This window comes from Trichosurus vulpecula, chromosome 5 (assembly GCF_011100635.1).
Source record: "Trichosurus vulpecula isolate mTriVul1 chromosome 5, mTriVul1.pri, whole genome shotgun sequence".
NCBI lineage: Eukaryota > Metazoa > Chordata > Mammalia > Diprotodontia > Phalangeridae > Trichosurus > Trichosurus vulpecula.
The window spans coordinates 213,070,416-213,085,812 of record NC_050577.1 but is presented as its reverse complement, the minus strand read 5'-3'; the positions used below and the strand labels follow the sequence as shown (position 1 = coordinate 213,085,812).

General features: G+C 40.2%; 1 protein-coding gene across 1 annotated transcript in view; it reads right to left on the bottom strand.

The window, feature by feature from the left end:
* LOC118851196 (plasma membrane calcium-transporting ATPase 4-like) overlaps positions 1-15,397 on the bottom strand; it is a 63,645-nt gene that overhangs the window by 6,456 nt on the left and 41,792 nt on the right. Inside the window, exons 7-8 of the mRNA XM_036760704.1 lie at positions 1,191-1,442; positions 708-818 (exon numbers count right to left, since the gene is read on the bottom strand). Of these exons, the coding sequence (XP_036616599.1) occupies positions 708-818; positions 1,191-1,442 (363 nt within the window). The remainder of the gene's footprint in view (positions 1-707; positions 819-1,190; positions 1,443-15,397) is intronic.

Below are 15,397 nucleotides of genomic sequence, written 5' to 3'. Positions count from 1 at the left end.
GTCGCGGAGACCCTGCTTTTAAGATGATCTGGGGCAGATCCCCGGTTGGTCTCTTCCAGTTGTTTAAGAGACATCTTTCTCTTACTAGCTTCTTCAGAACTTTCATATAATGTATTTTATGTTCCCAAATGCATGGATTGGATTTATATTGAGGAGTTGGGGGAGGGGCTGAAGGAGACTTTGTTCTTTCCTCCGGATCATATTCTAAGTTGCCTTTTTCTGGTATCTTGTACTTGGAGTCAACAAGTGTGTAACAAGTGTGCAAGTTCCTCCTCTTGCTCTGTTCTGATAGCCACCTCTGTCTTTACAACTTTTGTTTCGAGGAACTTCAGTGTATATAGTGTTTGATGTAGCTGCTGTTGTGGTGTGGTACCCCTAACTCCCCCTTTTTGTTTTTGCTGGTATGTTTTGAGAGTCCGATTAGCCCTTTCTACTGTCACTTGCCCTGTGGAATTGTATGGGAGGCCGGTGAGGTGTTGTATAGTCCATTCCTGGCAGAACCATTGAAAGGCCGGAGAAGTATAAGCAGGGCCGTTGTCGGTCTTCAACGTACGGGGGAGTCCGTGATTTGTGAAGCAGTGTACTAGGTGGGAAGTGACCTCCTTCACATAATAGTCTTGATCCTTTTTTAACAGCATAACTTCCTTATTCTCGTCCTGCCTGAGCATTTTACTTTTGGTTTGGCAGTTCTGTGAGACACTCCAAACCTTTCTATTTTCCTCAGGTTTTTGCATGCGGATTGAGGGGGTGGTTTGAGTAGACAGGGAGAACTGCCGCACCATCCTTTCGCTGGCCCCCTCATCCTCCTCCCTGGCAGCCTTTATGATAGTATACAGGCAAAAGGCACCAGGTTCGAGCTCTGCAGGTTTTTCTAATTCATAAGATGTGAGCTGCTCTCCTACTACTCTCCAAGCTGCCAAAGTGACAGCGGGACACTGCTCTATCCACGGGGAGATGTTTTTCAATGTGTCTATGAACTTCCTGATCTTACTCAAATGTATCATGCATCCCTGTTCTATCCAAGGGGAGACTTCCTTAAGGGTGTGTATGAAGTTCCTGACTTTTCTCAAATGAATTGTGCATCCTTGCTTCTTGCTAAGCTTGTATATTATTCTAAAGAATATCTCTAAGTCCTTAGAGTCTGTGACGGATGCAGACTGCCCCATTGGTAAAGCCTTCTTTATCCTTACCTCCTCCAAAGTCTCATCTGGCTCTCTGGCCCTGCTTCGGGTTGCCTCCGGAGTCTCATCTGGCTGTCTCTCCCGGGCGAGTTGAGTATTGTTGTTCTTCATGAGCAGCTCAGCTGTGCGCTTGCTGACATGGTCCTTCCCTCTGTGCGTCAGAGGGGCCTCACGGGGTGCGGGGTCCTCTCTTCGAGCCCCACGTTTGGGCGCCACTTGTTGGGATCCTCTCACCCCTGGTAGTCCTTGACCTGCAAGGACCTGTCTCAGTATGCAATGATGAGGCAGGAGTCAGGATGGAAGGCAATCCGTTTATTGTTACAGCAACCAGGATTTTTATGCAGTACTAGCCTTCATTTCTGGGTGCAAGCAAGCTCATGCATGATCCTCTAAGGCTATCAGGAGCCCCAGGGCCATGCATTGCAGCTCGTGGACAACTCATGTCCAGTGCTTATTTGGAAGGGGGCATGTGCTGTTCACAGCCTGCCTTATCAGAGGAGGAGGACCCAAGCCAGACTGTGTAGCCCCAGATAATTCCTTTTTCCCATGGGACTGTCCGTGGGCCTCAACTCCCAAGCTCATCAGGCTCTCAAGAGCACCTTGCACAAGGGGGTGCCCCAAAATTGAGGAATACCTGAACAAAGTGTGGCATATATGAATGGAACAGAATATTACTGATTTGTAAGAAATGGATAGAACTAAAGGGACCATTTCAGAGAAACCTGGGAAGACTAATATGAACTGATGCAGAGGAAAGGGAGCAGAATGAGGGAATGACATATACAATAACAACACTATAAAGACAATTTTGAAAGACCTGAGAACTCTAGTATGATTTTTACATAACAGATGACATAGCATGCAATCTATTTCCTGATAGAGATGATGGACTCCAGATAAAGAAATAGACATTTTTCAATATGGCCAACATCTGACTCTGTGTGTCTATGTCTGTGTTACAAGGGTTTTGCTTTTCTTCTTATATGGGGAGAAGAACTGACAGAAAATAAATCCTGTTAAATGAAAAAATAAAATTTAATTAAAAATATGAGGTGAATTGAATAGTTGGGAAATTTCTGCTAATCGATGTAGATTATACAAGAAAATGGTAGACACTGTGCAAGGCATCATTTAACACATATAAAAAAAAAACTTTGCAAGCTATGACCTGCTGGTTAGATTCATATATTGGAAGTTTCATTATCTTTCATAAATTAACAGACAACATCCTTGAGAACTGAAACAATAGACTGTAATGAAACAAGACAATATCACAGAAAAAAATGCTGTCCACTATCTTTCACTAACCCATAAAAACTTAAGTTCAACATTCTAGTGAATGTCATTGTAATGAATATAATCTCCCAACTTTGTTTGGAATTTAAAAACTCTCAAAATATAAAGATATAAAAGAAATCAAAGGTATGTGGAAACAAGATGAAGCATTATCATATCCATAACCCTACCTGCTACTGGAATTGTCCTGAAGAGATTTTAAGTAAGATTATAAAAGCTGAACTTACATCCCAATGCTTTTATTAAACTACAAAGAGCAATCATTTTATCCTCCTATGCAGTAATAATCTGCAAAATATCAAGCATAAAAATGGTACAACAGTAAATTGTCCCATTATTATGTCTATCTGAATTCCACTGAGAAGAAGAAGAATAACAAGAGGAAAAGCTAAAGAGGAAAAATGGCAAAGGAAATTGATACCTTAGAACAGATGGTAGAAAATCTCACTCAAAAATTAAATGCCCTGAAAATAAGAATGGACCAAACTAAAAACCAGGATTCAACAATATAACAAAGGTCTCAAAACCAAAAAAAGAAAAAAAGAGAAGAAAACCTCAAAAACATCAAAAACATTTGAGCTGGAAAACAGGTCAAGGAAAAATAAATCTAAAAATTGTCAGACTATCTGAAAATTATCATCAGAAAAAAATCTGGCTACCCCTATTTCAAGAAATCATAAAAGAAAATTGTTCAAAACTCTTAGACCTAAAGGGCAAGGTGAAAATAGAACGAATCTACAGGAGACCCACAGAAAGAAACCCTAAAAGTGGGGACAGAGCCAAGATGGTGACTGGAAAACAGGGACTTGCTTAAGCTTTCCCCAAATCCCTCCAAAAACCTGTAAATATGGCTCTGAACAAATTCTAGAACTACAGAACCCATGAAATAACAGAGGTAAACAAGCCTCCAGCCCAAGAGGGCCTAAAGGGTTGCTGGGAAAGGTCTATGCCACCGTGCTGGGGAGGGGAGGGCAGCCCAACGTGGGCTGCACCAGGACAGACCAGACTGGGAGTCAGGAAGAGCAGGCATCAGGTCCACGAATCACTGAGCTGTAACAGTTACAGGACTTCTCAACAAACGCCAAAGACAAATGAGCAGGTTAGTGGGAAAAATGCTGGATCTGGGTGAGAAGTACGTGGTCTGGCTCCAGGCCCGGGGGTGGCAGAGGTGGTGTGGTGGCAGCAGCAGGAAGCTCAGGTGGCTGCTTCCAGAGCTCCAGCATCAGTTACTTCCAGAGTCCCTAGCCCACAGGGTGGGAGGAATTAAGAGGCTGATCAGAGTGGGAGTGCAGGAAGTGCTTTGCTGGTGCAGAGGCAGGGTTCTCCTTCTTTGCCCTGCTTGGATCTGGGTTGCAGTCCTGGTTAGCAATTCTTGGGGGAGAAAAAGCACTGGTGTGGGAGAGCTTCCTGTGTAGAAGTAGCTCTGAAAACAGCAGAGCAAGGGCCCCAAATCTTGGGACAAAGTACTCTGTACTCTACAAGCAGTCATACCCTGACAAAAAGCTCAAGGGTTAAATAGTTGGCTGGGAACCTGACCAGGCAGGTAAAAAGGACTCAGACTCATACTACAAAATCTTTTTTTGGTGACAAAGAAGATCAAAATATACAGCCAGAAGAAGTCAGCAAAGTCAAAGAGCCTATACCCAAAGCGTCCAAGAAAAATATGAATTGGTCTCAGGCCATGGAAGAGCTCAAAAAGGATTTGGAAAGCAAAGTACAAGAAGTAGAGGAAAAACTGGGATGAGAAATGGGAATGATGCAACAAAATCATGAAAAACAAGTCAACAACTTGCTAAAGGAGACCCCTAAAAAAATACTGAAGAAAATAACATTTTAAAAAACAGACTAACTCAAATGGCAAAAGAGCTCCAAAAAGCCAATGAGGAGAAGAATACCTTAAAAGGCAGAATTAGCCAAATGGAAGAGTAGGTTCAAAAGACCACTGAGGAAAATTAGATTGGAGCAAGTGGAAGCTAGTGACTTTATGAGAAATCAAGAAACTACAAAACGGAACCAAAAGAATGAAAAAATGGAAGACTGTGAAATATCTTATTGGAAAAGCCACTGACCTGGAGACTAGATCAGGGGAGATAATTTAAAAATTATTGGACTACCTGAAAGCCATGATCAAAAAAAGAGCCTAGACATCATCTTTAGAGAAATTATCAAGGAAAACTGCCCTGATATTCTAGAACCAGAAGGTAAAATAGAAATTGAAAGAATCCACTGGTCACCTCTTGAAAAAGATCCCAAATTCCAGAGTTCCCAAGTCAAGGAGCAAATATTGCAAGACGACAGAAAGAAACAATTTGAGTATTGTGGAAACACAATCAGGATAACACAAGATCTAGCAGCTTCTATGTTAAGGGTTCGAAGGACTTGGAATGATATTCTGGAGGTCAAAGGAGCTAGGATAAAAACCAAGAATCACCTACCAAGCAAAACTGAGTATAATACTCCAAGGCAAAATATGGATTTTCAATAAAATAGAGGACTTTCAAGCTTCCTCAATGGAAAGACCAGAGCTGAATAGAAAATATGACTTTCAAATAAAAGAATCAAGAGAAGTATGAAAAGGTAAACAAGAGAGAGAAATCACAAGGGACTTACTAAAGTTGAACCATTTTGCTTACATTACTACATGGAAAGATGATATTTGTAACTCATGAAACCTTTCTCAGTATTAGGGTAGTTGAAGGGAATATACATATATATAGACAGAGGGGCACAGGGTGAGTTGAATATGAAAGGATGATATCTTAAAAAATAAAATTAAGGGGTGAGAAAGGAATATACTGGGAGAAGGAGAAAGGGAGAGATAGAATGGGGTAAATTATTTCACATAATAGTGACAAGAAAAAGTTCTATTGGAAGGGAAGAGGGTGCAGGTGAAAGGGAATGAGTGAATCTTGCTCTCTTCAGATTTGACTTAAGGTAGGGAATAACATACACACTCACTTGGGTATCTTACCCCACAGGAAAGTAGGGGGGAAGGGAATAAGAGAAGGGGGATGACAGAAGGGAGGGCAGATTGGGGGAGGAGGTAATAAAAGCAAACACTTTTGAAAAGGGACAGTGTCAAGGGAGAAAATTTGAACAAAGGGGAACAGGATAGGATGGAGAGAAATATACTTAGTCTTTCACAACATGACTACTATGGAAGTGTTTTGCATAATGATACATATGTGGCCTATGTTGAATTGCTTGCTCTCTCAAGGAGGGTGGGTGGGGAGGGAAGAAGGGAGAATTTGGAACTCAACATTCTAAAAACAAATGCTCAAAAAAAGTTGTTTTTACATGGAACTGGGAAATAAGCTATACAGGCAATGGGGTATAGAAATCTATCTTGCCCTACAAGAAAGTAAGGGGTAAGGGGAAAGGGGATGGGGTGAGGGTGGGGTGACAGAAGGGAGGGCTGACTGGGCAAAGAATATATGCCATCAGAATATCTATCAATATATGCAATCAGAATATATGCTATCTTGGAGTGGGGGAGAGGGTAGAAATGGGGAGAAAATTTGTAACTCAAAATCTTGTGGAAATCAATATCGAAAACTAAAAATATTAAATAAATAACAAAAATTAAAATAAAAAAATCCTAAAAGTCAAACTCCCAGAAATATCATAGCCAAAATCCCGAGCTTCCAAGTCAAAGAAAAAAATACTACAAGTAGACAAAAAGGGAAGAGTTCAAATATTAAAAAACCACAAAAATTACACAAAATTTAGCAGCTGGAATAAAGAAGAGGAAAGCTTGGAATATGACTTCCAAAAGACAAGAAATAAAGGTTTAGCACCAAGGATAACTGGATAACCTAACCAACAAAACTAACTAAAGTCCTATAGGAGAAAAAAAGGACTGCTAGTTTTTCCAAGAATTCCTGATGAAAAGACCAAACAGTAAATATTTGGAAGTGGAAAGATAATGATGAGAAAAACACAGAAAGGTACATATATTGGTAAGATTAAAATGGAGTCTGTTTGAATAAATTTTCAAAATGTTAACAGGGATGATTAGAAGTAGATGTCTTTTTAGAACCCTAATATCTTTAAGGGTCAAAGAGAAAAGTTAAAATAAGAGACAGTTTGTGAGTAGTTTTCTTCTGTTTAAATGGTCTTAGGAAAGACAAAAAGAGGGATAGGAGATAATATTGGAGAGGAAAGGAGAAAGAAGAGGAAGGAAATCACTACTGCATTAAAGAGGTACACTAGGTGAAGAGTATGTAATACATTCATAGAATAAGGAAGTTGGAGGAACAGGTATCATAAGATTCTCACTTTCATTTGAATCAGATGAAAAAAACCTGAAATGCACACACACACACACACACACACACACACACACACACACACCCTAAGTTAAAAAAGGTGACTTCTAGGTCACATGAGCAACAAGACAGAGGACCAGACATTTTCTCTGATCTCCATGACCTCTCAAACCTCCCTCAAACACAAATTATGCACCAAAGAAAAAGCTGTTTCTATCCTTGATCTAGGACATCAAGAATCCAAAAGATTGTAAAAAAAAAAAAAAACAAACAGAAACAGACAAAAAAACTAAGAACTGACATTCACGGAACCTGAGCTCATTCAGCACCCATTCCCTATCTGCCATGTTGCTAGCAGCAAGGATGCCCTAGCAGATCCAAGGACACAACATAGGCTGACGTCAAAATCTACCCTGTACTCTAATACTCCCTCCTTTTCAGTGCCATGGAGACAGCTTAAAAAGGATTTGGAAAAGCAAGTTAGAGAAGTAGAGGAAAAATGGGGAAGAGAAATGAGAGTGATGCGAGAAAACCATGAAAAACAAGTGAATGACTTGCTAAAGAAGACCCCCCCCCAAATACTGAAGAAAATAACACCTTAAAAATAGACTAACTCAAATGGCAAAAGAGCTCCAAAAACCCAATGAGGAGAAGAATGCCTTGAAAGTCAGAATTAGCCAAATGGAAAAGGAGGTCCAAAAGACCACTGAAGAAAATACTACCTTAAAAGTTAGATTGGAGCAAGTGGAAGCTAGTGACTTTATGAGAAATCAAGATAGTATAAAACAGAACCAAAGGAATGAAAAAATGGAAGACAATGTGAAATATCTCATTGGAAAAACCACTGACCTGGTCAATAGATCCAGGAGAGATAATTTAAAAATTTTTGGACCCCCTGAAAATCATTATCAAAAAAAGAGCCTAGACATCATCTTTCAAGAAATTATCAAGACAAACTGCCCTGATATTCTAGAGCCAGAGGGTGAAATACAAATTGAAAGAATCCACAAATCACCTCTTGGAAAAGATCCCAAAAAGAAAACTCATAGTAATATAGTAGCCAAATTCCAAAGTTCCCAGATCAAGTATCCAGAAAGAAAATATTTGAGTATCGTAGAAACACAATCAGGATAATACAAGATCTAGCAGTTTCTACATTAAGGGATCAAAGTGCTTGGAATACGATATTCCGGAGGTCAATGGATCTAGGCTTAAAACCAAGAATGACCTACCCAGCAAAACTGAGTATCATGCTCCAAGGCAAAATATGGATTTTCAACATAAGAGAGGACTTTCGAGCTTTTTCAGTGAAAAGATCAAAGCTGAATAGAAAATCTGACTTTCAAACACAAGAATCAAGAGAAGCATGAAAAGGTAAACAAGAAGGAGAAATCATAAGGGACTTACTAAAGTTGAACTGTTTTGTTTGCATTCCTACATGGAAAGACGATGTGTATGATTCATGAGACCTCAGTATCATAGTAGCTGAAAGGAATATGCATATATATATATATGTGTGTGTGTGTGTGTGTGTGTGTATACATATGTATGTGTCTATGTATGTATATATATGTGTATATATATGCAAATATATGTGTGTGTGTGCATAGATAGATAGATATACACAGAGGGCACAGGGTGAGTTGAATATGAAGGGATGATATCTAAAAAAATAAAATCAAATTAAGGGATGAGAGAGGAATATATTGAGGGAGGGAGAAAGGAAGAGATAGAATGGGGTAAATTATCTCACATAAAAGTGGCAAGAAAAAGCAGTTCTGTAGGAAGGGAAGAGGGGGCAGATGAGTGAATCTTGCTCTCATGGGATTTGACCTGAGGAGGCAACACCATACACACTAAATTGGGTGTCTTACCTCACAGGAAATAAGGAGGAAGAAGTTAAAAGGGGGGATGATAGAAGGGAGGTCAGATAGGGGGAAGAGGTAATCAAAAACACTTTCAAAAAGGGACAGGGTCAAGTGAGAAAATTCAATAAAGGGGGATAGGTTAGGAAGGAGCAAAATATAGTTAGTCTTTCACAACATGAGTATTGTGGAAGGGTTATACATAATGATACACATGTGGCCTATGTTGAATTGCTTGACTTCTTAGGGAGGGTAGGTGGGGAGGGAAGAGGGGAGAGAATTTGGAACTCAAAGTTTTAAAAACATGTTCAAAAACAAAAAAAAAGTTTTTGCATACAACTAGAAAATAAGATACACAAGCAATGGGGCATAGAAATTTATCTTGCCCTACAAGAAAGGAAGGGAAAAGGGAATGGGAGGGTAGTGGGGTGACATAAGGGAAGGCTGACGGGTGAATAGGGAAACCAGAATATATGCCATCTTGGAGTGGGGGGAGGGTAGAAATGGGGAGAAAATTTGTAATTCAAACTCTTGTGAAAATCAATGCTGAAAACTAAATATATTAAATAAATTAAATAAACAAAAAAAGTTAAAAAAGCATCCAAAACCACACAACCATCTCAATAGATATAGAAAAAGCCTTTGACAAAGTATAACGTCCTTTTATGCTAAAAAATCCTACAAAATACAGGCATGGAGGGCTCTTTTTTAAAACACGCATTATAAAAAGCACATATCTAAAACCCAAAAGCAAGCATCATAGACAATGGAGATACACTGGAACCTTTTATGCTTCCTTTTACACAAGTGAAGCAAGTGAAGCAATATCTCCCTAATATTATTTGATATAGTTCTAGAAAGACTAAAAATAGCAATAAGATAAGAGAAAGGAATTAGAGGAATAAAGATAAGATGAGCTAATGTATCCCTGTTTGCTGATAACATGATGGCTTACTTGGAAAAATCCAGAGGAATAGCAAGGGTACTAACTGAGATGACAGCTTCAGCAAAGTTGAAGGCTACAAAATAAATCCTCAAAAATCAACAGCATTTCTACACCATAATAACGAAACACAAGAAGCATTGATGGAAAAGGGAAACTTCATTCCAAATAACAACAAAAAGCACAAAACATCTGGGGATCAACCTCCCAAGGCACAAAAAAATTATTTGCATAGTTTAATTCAGATGTGCCCCTTACATATTCTTGGCCCTAATTCTCCTCAAATCTAAAATGGGAAGGAGGGAAGAGGTAGGTTAGATCAAGATGGCCTCTGAGAGCCCTTCCAGCTCATGACTTTAGAATAAGCTTCAAGTAAAATACAAGTAAAAAGCAAAGGAAAGCAAAAAGTACCTTTCACAACTATATGTCCATGGAAACTTTTATAAGCAAACAAGAAGGGGGGCAGAGCCAAGATGGTGGCTGGAAAGCAGGGACTAGCGTGACCTCCCTGCCGAGCCCCTCCAAAAACCTATAAAAAATGGCTCTGAACCAATTCTAGAATGGCAGAACCCACAAAACAGCAGAGGGAAGCAGGGCTCCAGCCCAGGACAGCCTGGATGATCTCTGGGTGAGGTCTATCCCACATGGAGCTGGGAGCTGGGAGCGGAGCGGAGCAGAGCCCAGCGTGGGCTGCGTACACCAACCAGACCAGGAGCCGGGCGGAATGTACCCTAGCTCCCTGAATCAGTGAGCTGTGGCAGTTACCAGACTTCTCAACCCACAAACACCAAAGACAGTGGAGAAGGTTAGTGGAAAAAGCTGCGGGAGTGGAAGGAGTTCGCGGTTCACCTTCCAGCCCCTGGGGCAGCAGAGGTGGGGCAGCTACAGCTGTTGTTGCTTCCGGCCCCAGGCCCACATGGTGGGAGGAATTAAGTGGCGGATCACAGCAGGGGTGCACAGCCTGCTGAAGATCTAAGCCCAGTCCAGGTTGGGGGTACTTGGGGAAGGAGCAGTGCTGGTGTGGCAGAGCTGGTGCATCCCCCCCAAAGGTGGAACATAGAACTCTTTAGTCTACAAGCAGTCATACCCTGCTGAAAAACTCAAGGGTCAAGTTAGTTGGTTGGGAATATGGCCAGGCAGCGAAAATGCACCCAGATTCAGTCTCAGACTTTGGATTCTTTCTTTGGTGACAAAGAAGACCAAAATACACAGACAGAAGAAGTTAACAAAGTCAAAGAGCCTACAACAGAAACCTCCAAGAAAAACACGAACTGGTCCCAGGCCATGGAAGAGCTCAAAAAGGATTTGGAAAAGCAAGTTAGAGAAGAAGAGGAAAAATTGGGAAGAGAAATGAGAAGGATGCGAGAAAACCAGGAAAAAACAAGTCAATGACTTGCTAAAGGAGACCCCAAAAAATACTGAAAAATACACTGAAGAAAACAACACCTTAAAAAATAGACTAACTCAAATAGCAAAAGAGCTCCAAAAAGCCAACGATGAGAAGAATGCCTTGAAAGGCAGAATTAGCCAAATGGAAAAGGAGGTCCAAAAGACCACTGAAGAAAATACTACTTTAAAAATTAGATTGGAGCAAGTGGAAGCTAGTGACTTGATAAGAAATCAAGATATTATAAAACAGAGCCAAAGGAATGAAAAAATGGAGGACAATGTGAAATATCTCATTGGAAAAACCACTGACCTTGAAAATAGATCCAGGAGAGATAATTTAAAAATTATTGGACTACCTGAAAGCCATGATCAAAAAACGAGCCTAGGTATCATCTTTCAAGAAATTATCAAGGAGAACTGCCCTGATATTCTAGAGCCACAGGGCAAAATAGAAATTGAAAGACTCCATCTATTGCCTCCTCAAATAGATTCCCAAAAGAAATCTCCTAGGAATATTGTCGCCAAATTCCAGAGCTCCCAGATCAAGGAGAAAATACTGCAAGCAGCCAGAAAGAAACAATTTGAGTATTGTGGAAACCCAATCAGAATAACCCAAGATCTGGCAGCTTCTACATTAAGAGATCGAAGGGCTTGTAATACGATATTCCGGAGGTCAATGGAGCTAGGATTAAAACCAAGAATCACCTACCCAGCAAAACTGAGTATCATGCTCCAAGGCAAAATATGGATTTTTAATAAAATAGAGGACTTTCAAGCTTTCTCAGTGAAAAGACCAGAACTGAATAGAAAATTTGACTTTCAAACACAAGAATCAAGAGAAGCATGAAAAGGTAATAAAGAAAAAGAACAAGAAAAAGAAATTGCAATGGACTTATTAAAGTTGAACTGTTTTGTTTACATTCCTACATGGAAAGATGATGTGTATGATACATGAGACCTCAGTATTAGGGTAGCTGAAGGGAATATGCATATATGTATATATGTTTATGTATATATATATATATATATATACATATATATGTGAACATGTATGTATGTAGAGAGAGCGGACACAGGGTGAGTTGAAGATGAAGGGAAGATATCTAAAAGAAATAAAATCAAATTAAGGGATGAGAGAGAAACATATTGAGAGAGGGAGATAGGGAGAGATAGAATGGGGTGGATTATCTCGCATAAAGGTGGCAAGAGGAAGTAGTTCTGTGGGAGGAGGGGAGAGGGCAGGTGAGGGGGGAATGAGTGAATCTTGCTCTCATCAGATTTGGCCTGAGGAGGGAATACCATACATACCCAATTGGGTATCTTATCCCACAGGAAAGAAGAGGGAAGAAGATTAAAAAGGGGGGGGGGCAGATGGGGGTGGAGGTAATCAAAAACAAACACTTTCAAAAGGGGACAGGGTCAAGGGAGAAAATTCAATAAAGGGGGATGGGTTGGGAAGGAGCAAAATATAGTTAGTCTTTCACAACATGAGTATTGTGGAACGGTTATACATAATGATACACATGTAGCCTATGTTGAATGGCTTGACTTCTTGGGGAGGGTGGGTGGGAAGGGAGGAGGGAGGAGAATTTGAAACTCAAAGTTTTTAAAAACAGACGTTCAAAAAGAAAAAAAATTTTTTTTTGCATGCAACTAGAAAATAAGATACACAGGCAATGTGGAGTAGAAATTTAGTTTCCCCTTCAAAAAAGGAAGGGAAAAGGGGATGGGAGGGGAGTGGGGTGACAGAAGGGAGGGCTGACTGGGGAACAGGGCAACCAGAATATACGCCATCTTGGAGTGGGGGGGAGCGTAGAAATGGGGAGAAAATTCGTAATTCAAACTCTTGTGAAAATCAATGCTGAAAACTAAATATGTTAAATAAATAAATTAAATTAAAAAACAAACAAGAAAAAGTGACTATAAATGATAAAAGACAATTTCACTTACAAAATTAAAAAGCTTTTGTGTGAACAGTATCAATGCAACTAGAAAATAAGACCTGATAAGAAAAGATGTTTACGTCAATTATCTCTGATACAATTGGCCAGGTCACAATGATGAGTAGATGCCCCATATCAACGCACACTTGCAGCTGCTCTACAACTTGTAGTGTTAGAAAGAGCTACCTAGGACACTGAGCGGTGCATCCAGGGGACGAGAACAGGACATGAACACAGTCACCCGAACTCTGAGGTCAGTTGTCTCTCAACAACTAGATGCTGCCTCTCTCAATCACTAATAAATAATAAGAACATAAATGAAAAGAACTCTCGACTCTTGTTTCATCACAGTATCATCGAACTGGCAAAGATGATACTTTGACATTGTGGCAGCTCTGCCTCTTCATCAATGTAGCTACTTTCTTTAATAACACAGAATGCTGCCCATTCAAGTCTGTGCCCACTGTAGTTCCAGTCTGTAGGCAGTCACGAACTTTTCTTAACGGAACTTATAAAATAACTCCAAGACAATTTAAACTACAAATTCATCACTACCTTTATAGCAGTTGTGATGCTTTCCGTATGTAAATTTCAATGTTGTTGAATTCCAAATATAACTACTGTTCTTAATTTGGTATTTTGCTAAATTGTTTTCATCATGCAAAACATAATATACTTCACTTTTAGGAACCATTTCTATTATACAAGTGCAAAGGTCAATATGATAAACATATCATAAAAAAGGAAATGTACATACTTTCTTAAAACTACTAAATGTCATGTCTTCTTTAATGTTTAGCAAGTATTTTCTGTCTACATCCTGTTCTTTTCCACCTATAAAACATAAAATCATAAGAACGTTTTGAGAAATTTTGAGAAATGTATAGTTGTAACCCATAATGCAGCACTCTGATTTCTAATTTATGGAGACCAAGCAGAGAAGGGGTGGGGGGGAAGGTAATAAACATTAATATAGGGCCCTGTGTGCCAGGCTCTGTGCTAAGCTCTTTACAAATATTATTTCATTTGATTTTCACTTCAACCCTGTGAAATAGGTGGTATTACTAATCCTCATTTTAGAGAGTTGAGGAAACAGGGGCAAACAGACCGTAAGAGAAGCTTCAGGCTTACTGTGCCACATGTTGTGTGGGCTGCCCTTGGAAAGGGAAAGAACTGAAGACAGCTAGAGACTTAAGTCCCTGACACTGTGGTGAGTCCCTACCTTCTTCAACCCACAACTCTGTGGGGGTCTGCAGTCTGGGGCCATTATTATCTTCACAATCCCTCCAGAAACAACAGCAGAGACACAGTGTTCTTCACTAGGATGGCTAAGAACCCTGCTGCTCCTCAAGTTGTAGAATACCACATGCTCCTTCTACTCCTGGTTGACCAACACTACATGCCTCCAGCTCAGGAACTCTCAAAACTCAGCCGTAAGTCTAGAGTTCAGAAGATCCTATCATTTGGCTATAAAGTTCCCCTCTCCAAAGATTTGTCCACAGTTGGTTCTGGGAACTCTGCATTCAGGAATATTGGATCCAAAAACTGGCCTTTAGTGTGAACAGGCAGTTGGGTAATATAACTCCATTATCTCCTGATGTCACTTGGTTGAGAGGCCCCATAACTGTTTCTGGATACCATCTCTCAGGTCTTATGGGTGAGAGCACACATTAGTGCAGTGTGCCTCTTCCCAAACTGGCTCCGTGGCGTGAGGCTGTACCCCCATCAGACAGTGGTGGTGGTTGTTGTCCTTTGTTCTCAAAGAAGACCAAAATGACATCACTATGTTAGATTCAAATTACAGTGTGCCCAACCATGGTTGATCAGACCAATATGAGCTCAGAATGCTCTACTGCAAGTAGAACACAAACAGTCCATGCCAAACATTTGGGATAGATTCTCCAACTTTATGCATCTCATGTTTGAGTTACGTTGATGAAGGCATGCCATGCTGGGCAGTCCTGTGCCAGTGTCTCCCCTGTCACACAATCAATTCCAAAGTTTTTTCAGAGATGCTTTGAAAGTGTCCTTGTATTACTTCTTCTGACCACAATAAGAGCGTCTCCTTTGTATGAGTTCTCTGTAAAATAGTTGTCCAGGCAAGTGTACATTTGACATTTGAACAACATGGCCAACCCATCAGAATTGTACTTTCTGCAGTAGAATTTGAATGCTTAGTAGTTTAGTTCAAGAAAGGACCTCAATGTCTGGTACCTTTTCCTGCCAGGTGATCTTTAGAATCTTCCTAAGACAATTCAAAATGAAGTGATTCAATTTCCTGGCCTGGTGCTGGGAGCCTGTCCAGGTTTCACAGGCATATGATGAGCTCAACATGATGGCTCCGTAGACCTTCAGTCTGGTAGTGAGTCTAATACCTCTTCTCCCCAACATTTTCCTTTGGAGCCTTCCAAACCCTGAGCTAGCTCTGGCAATGTGTGCACCAGCCTCATTAACAATGTGTACATCCCTGGAAAGTATACTGCCAAGGTAAGCAAACTTATCCACACCATTC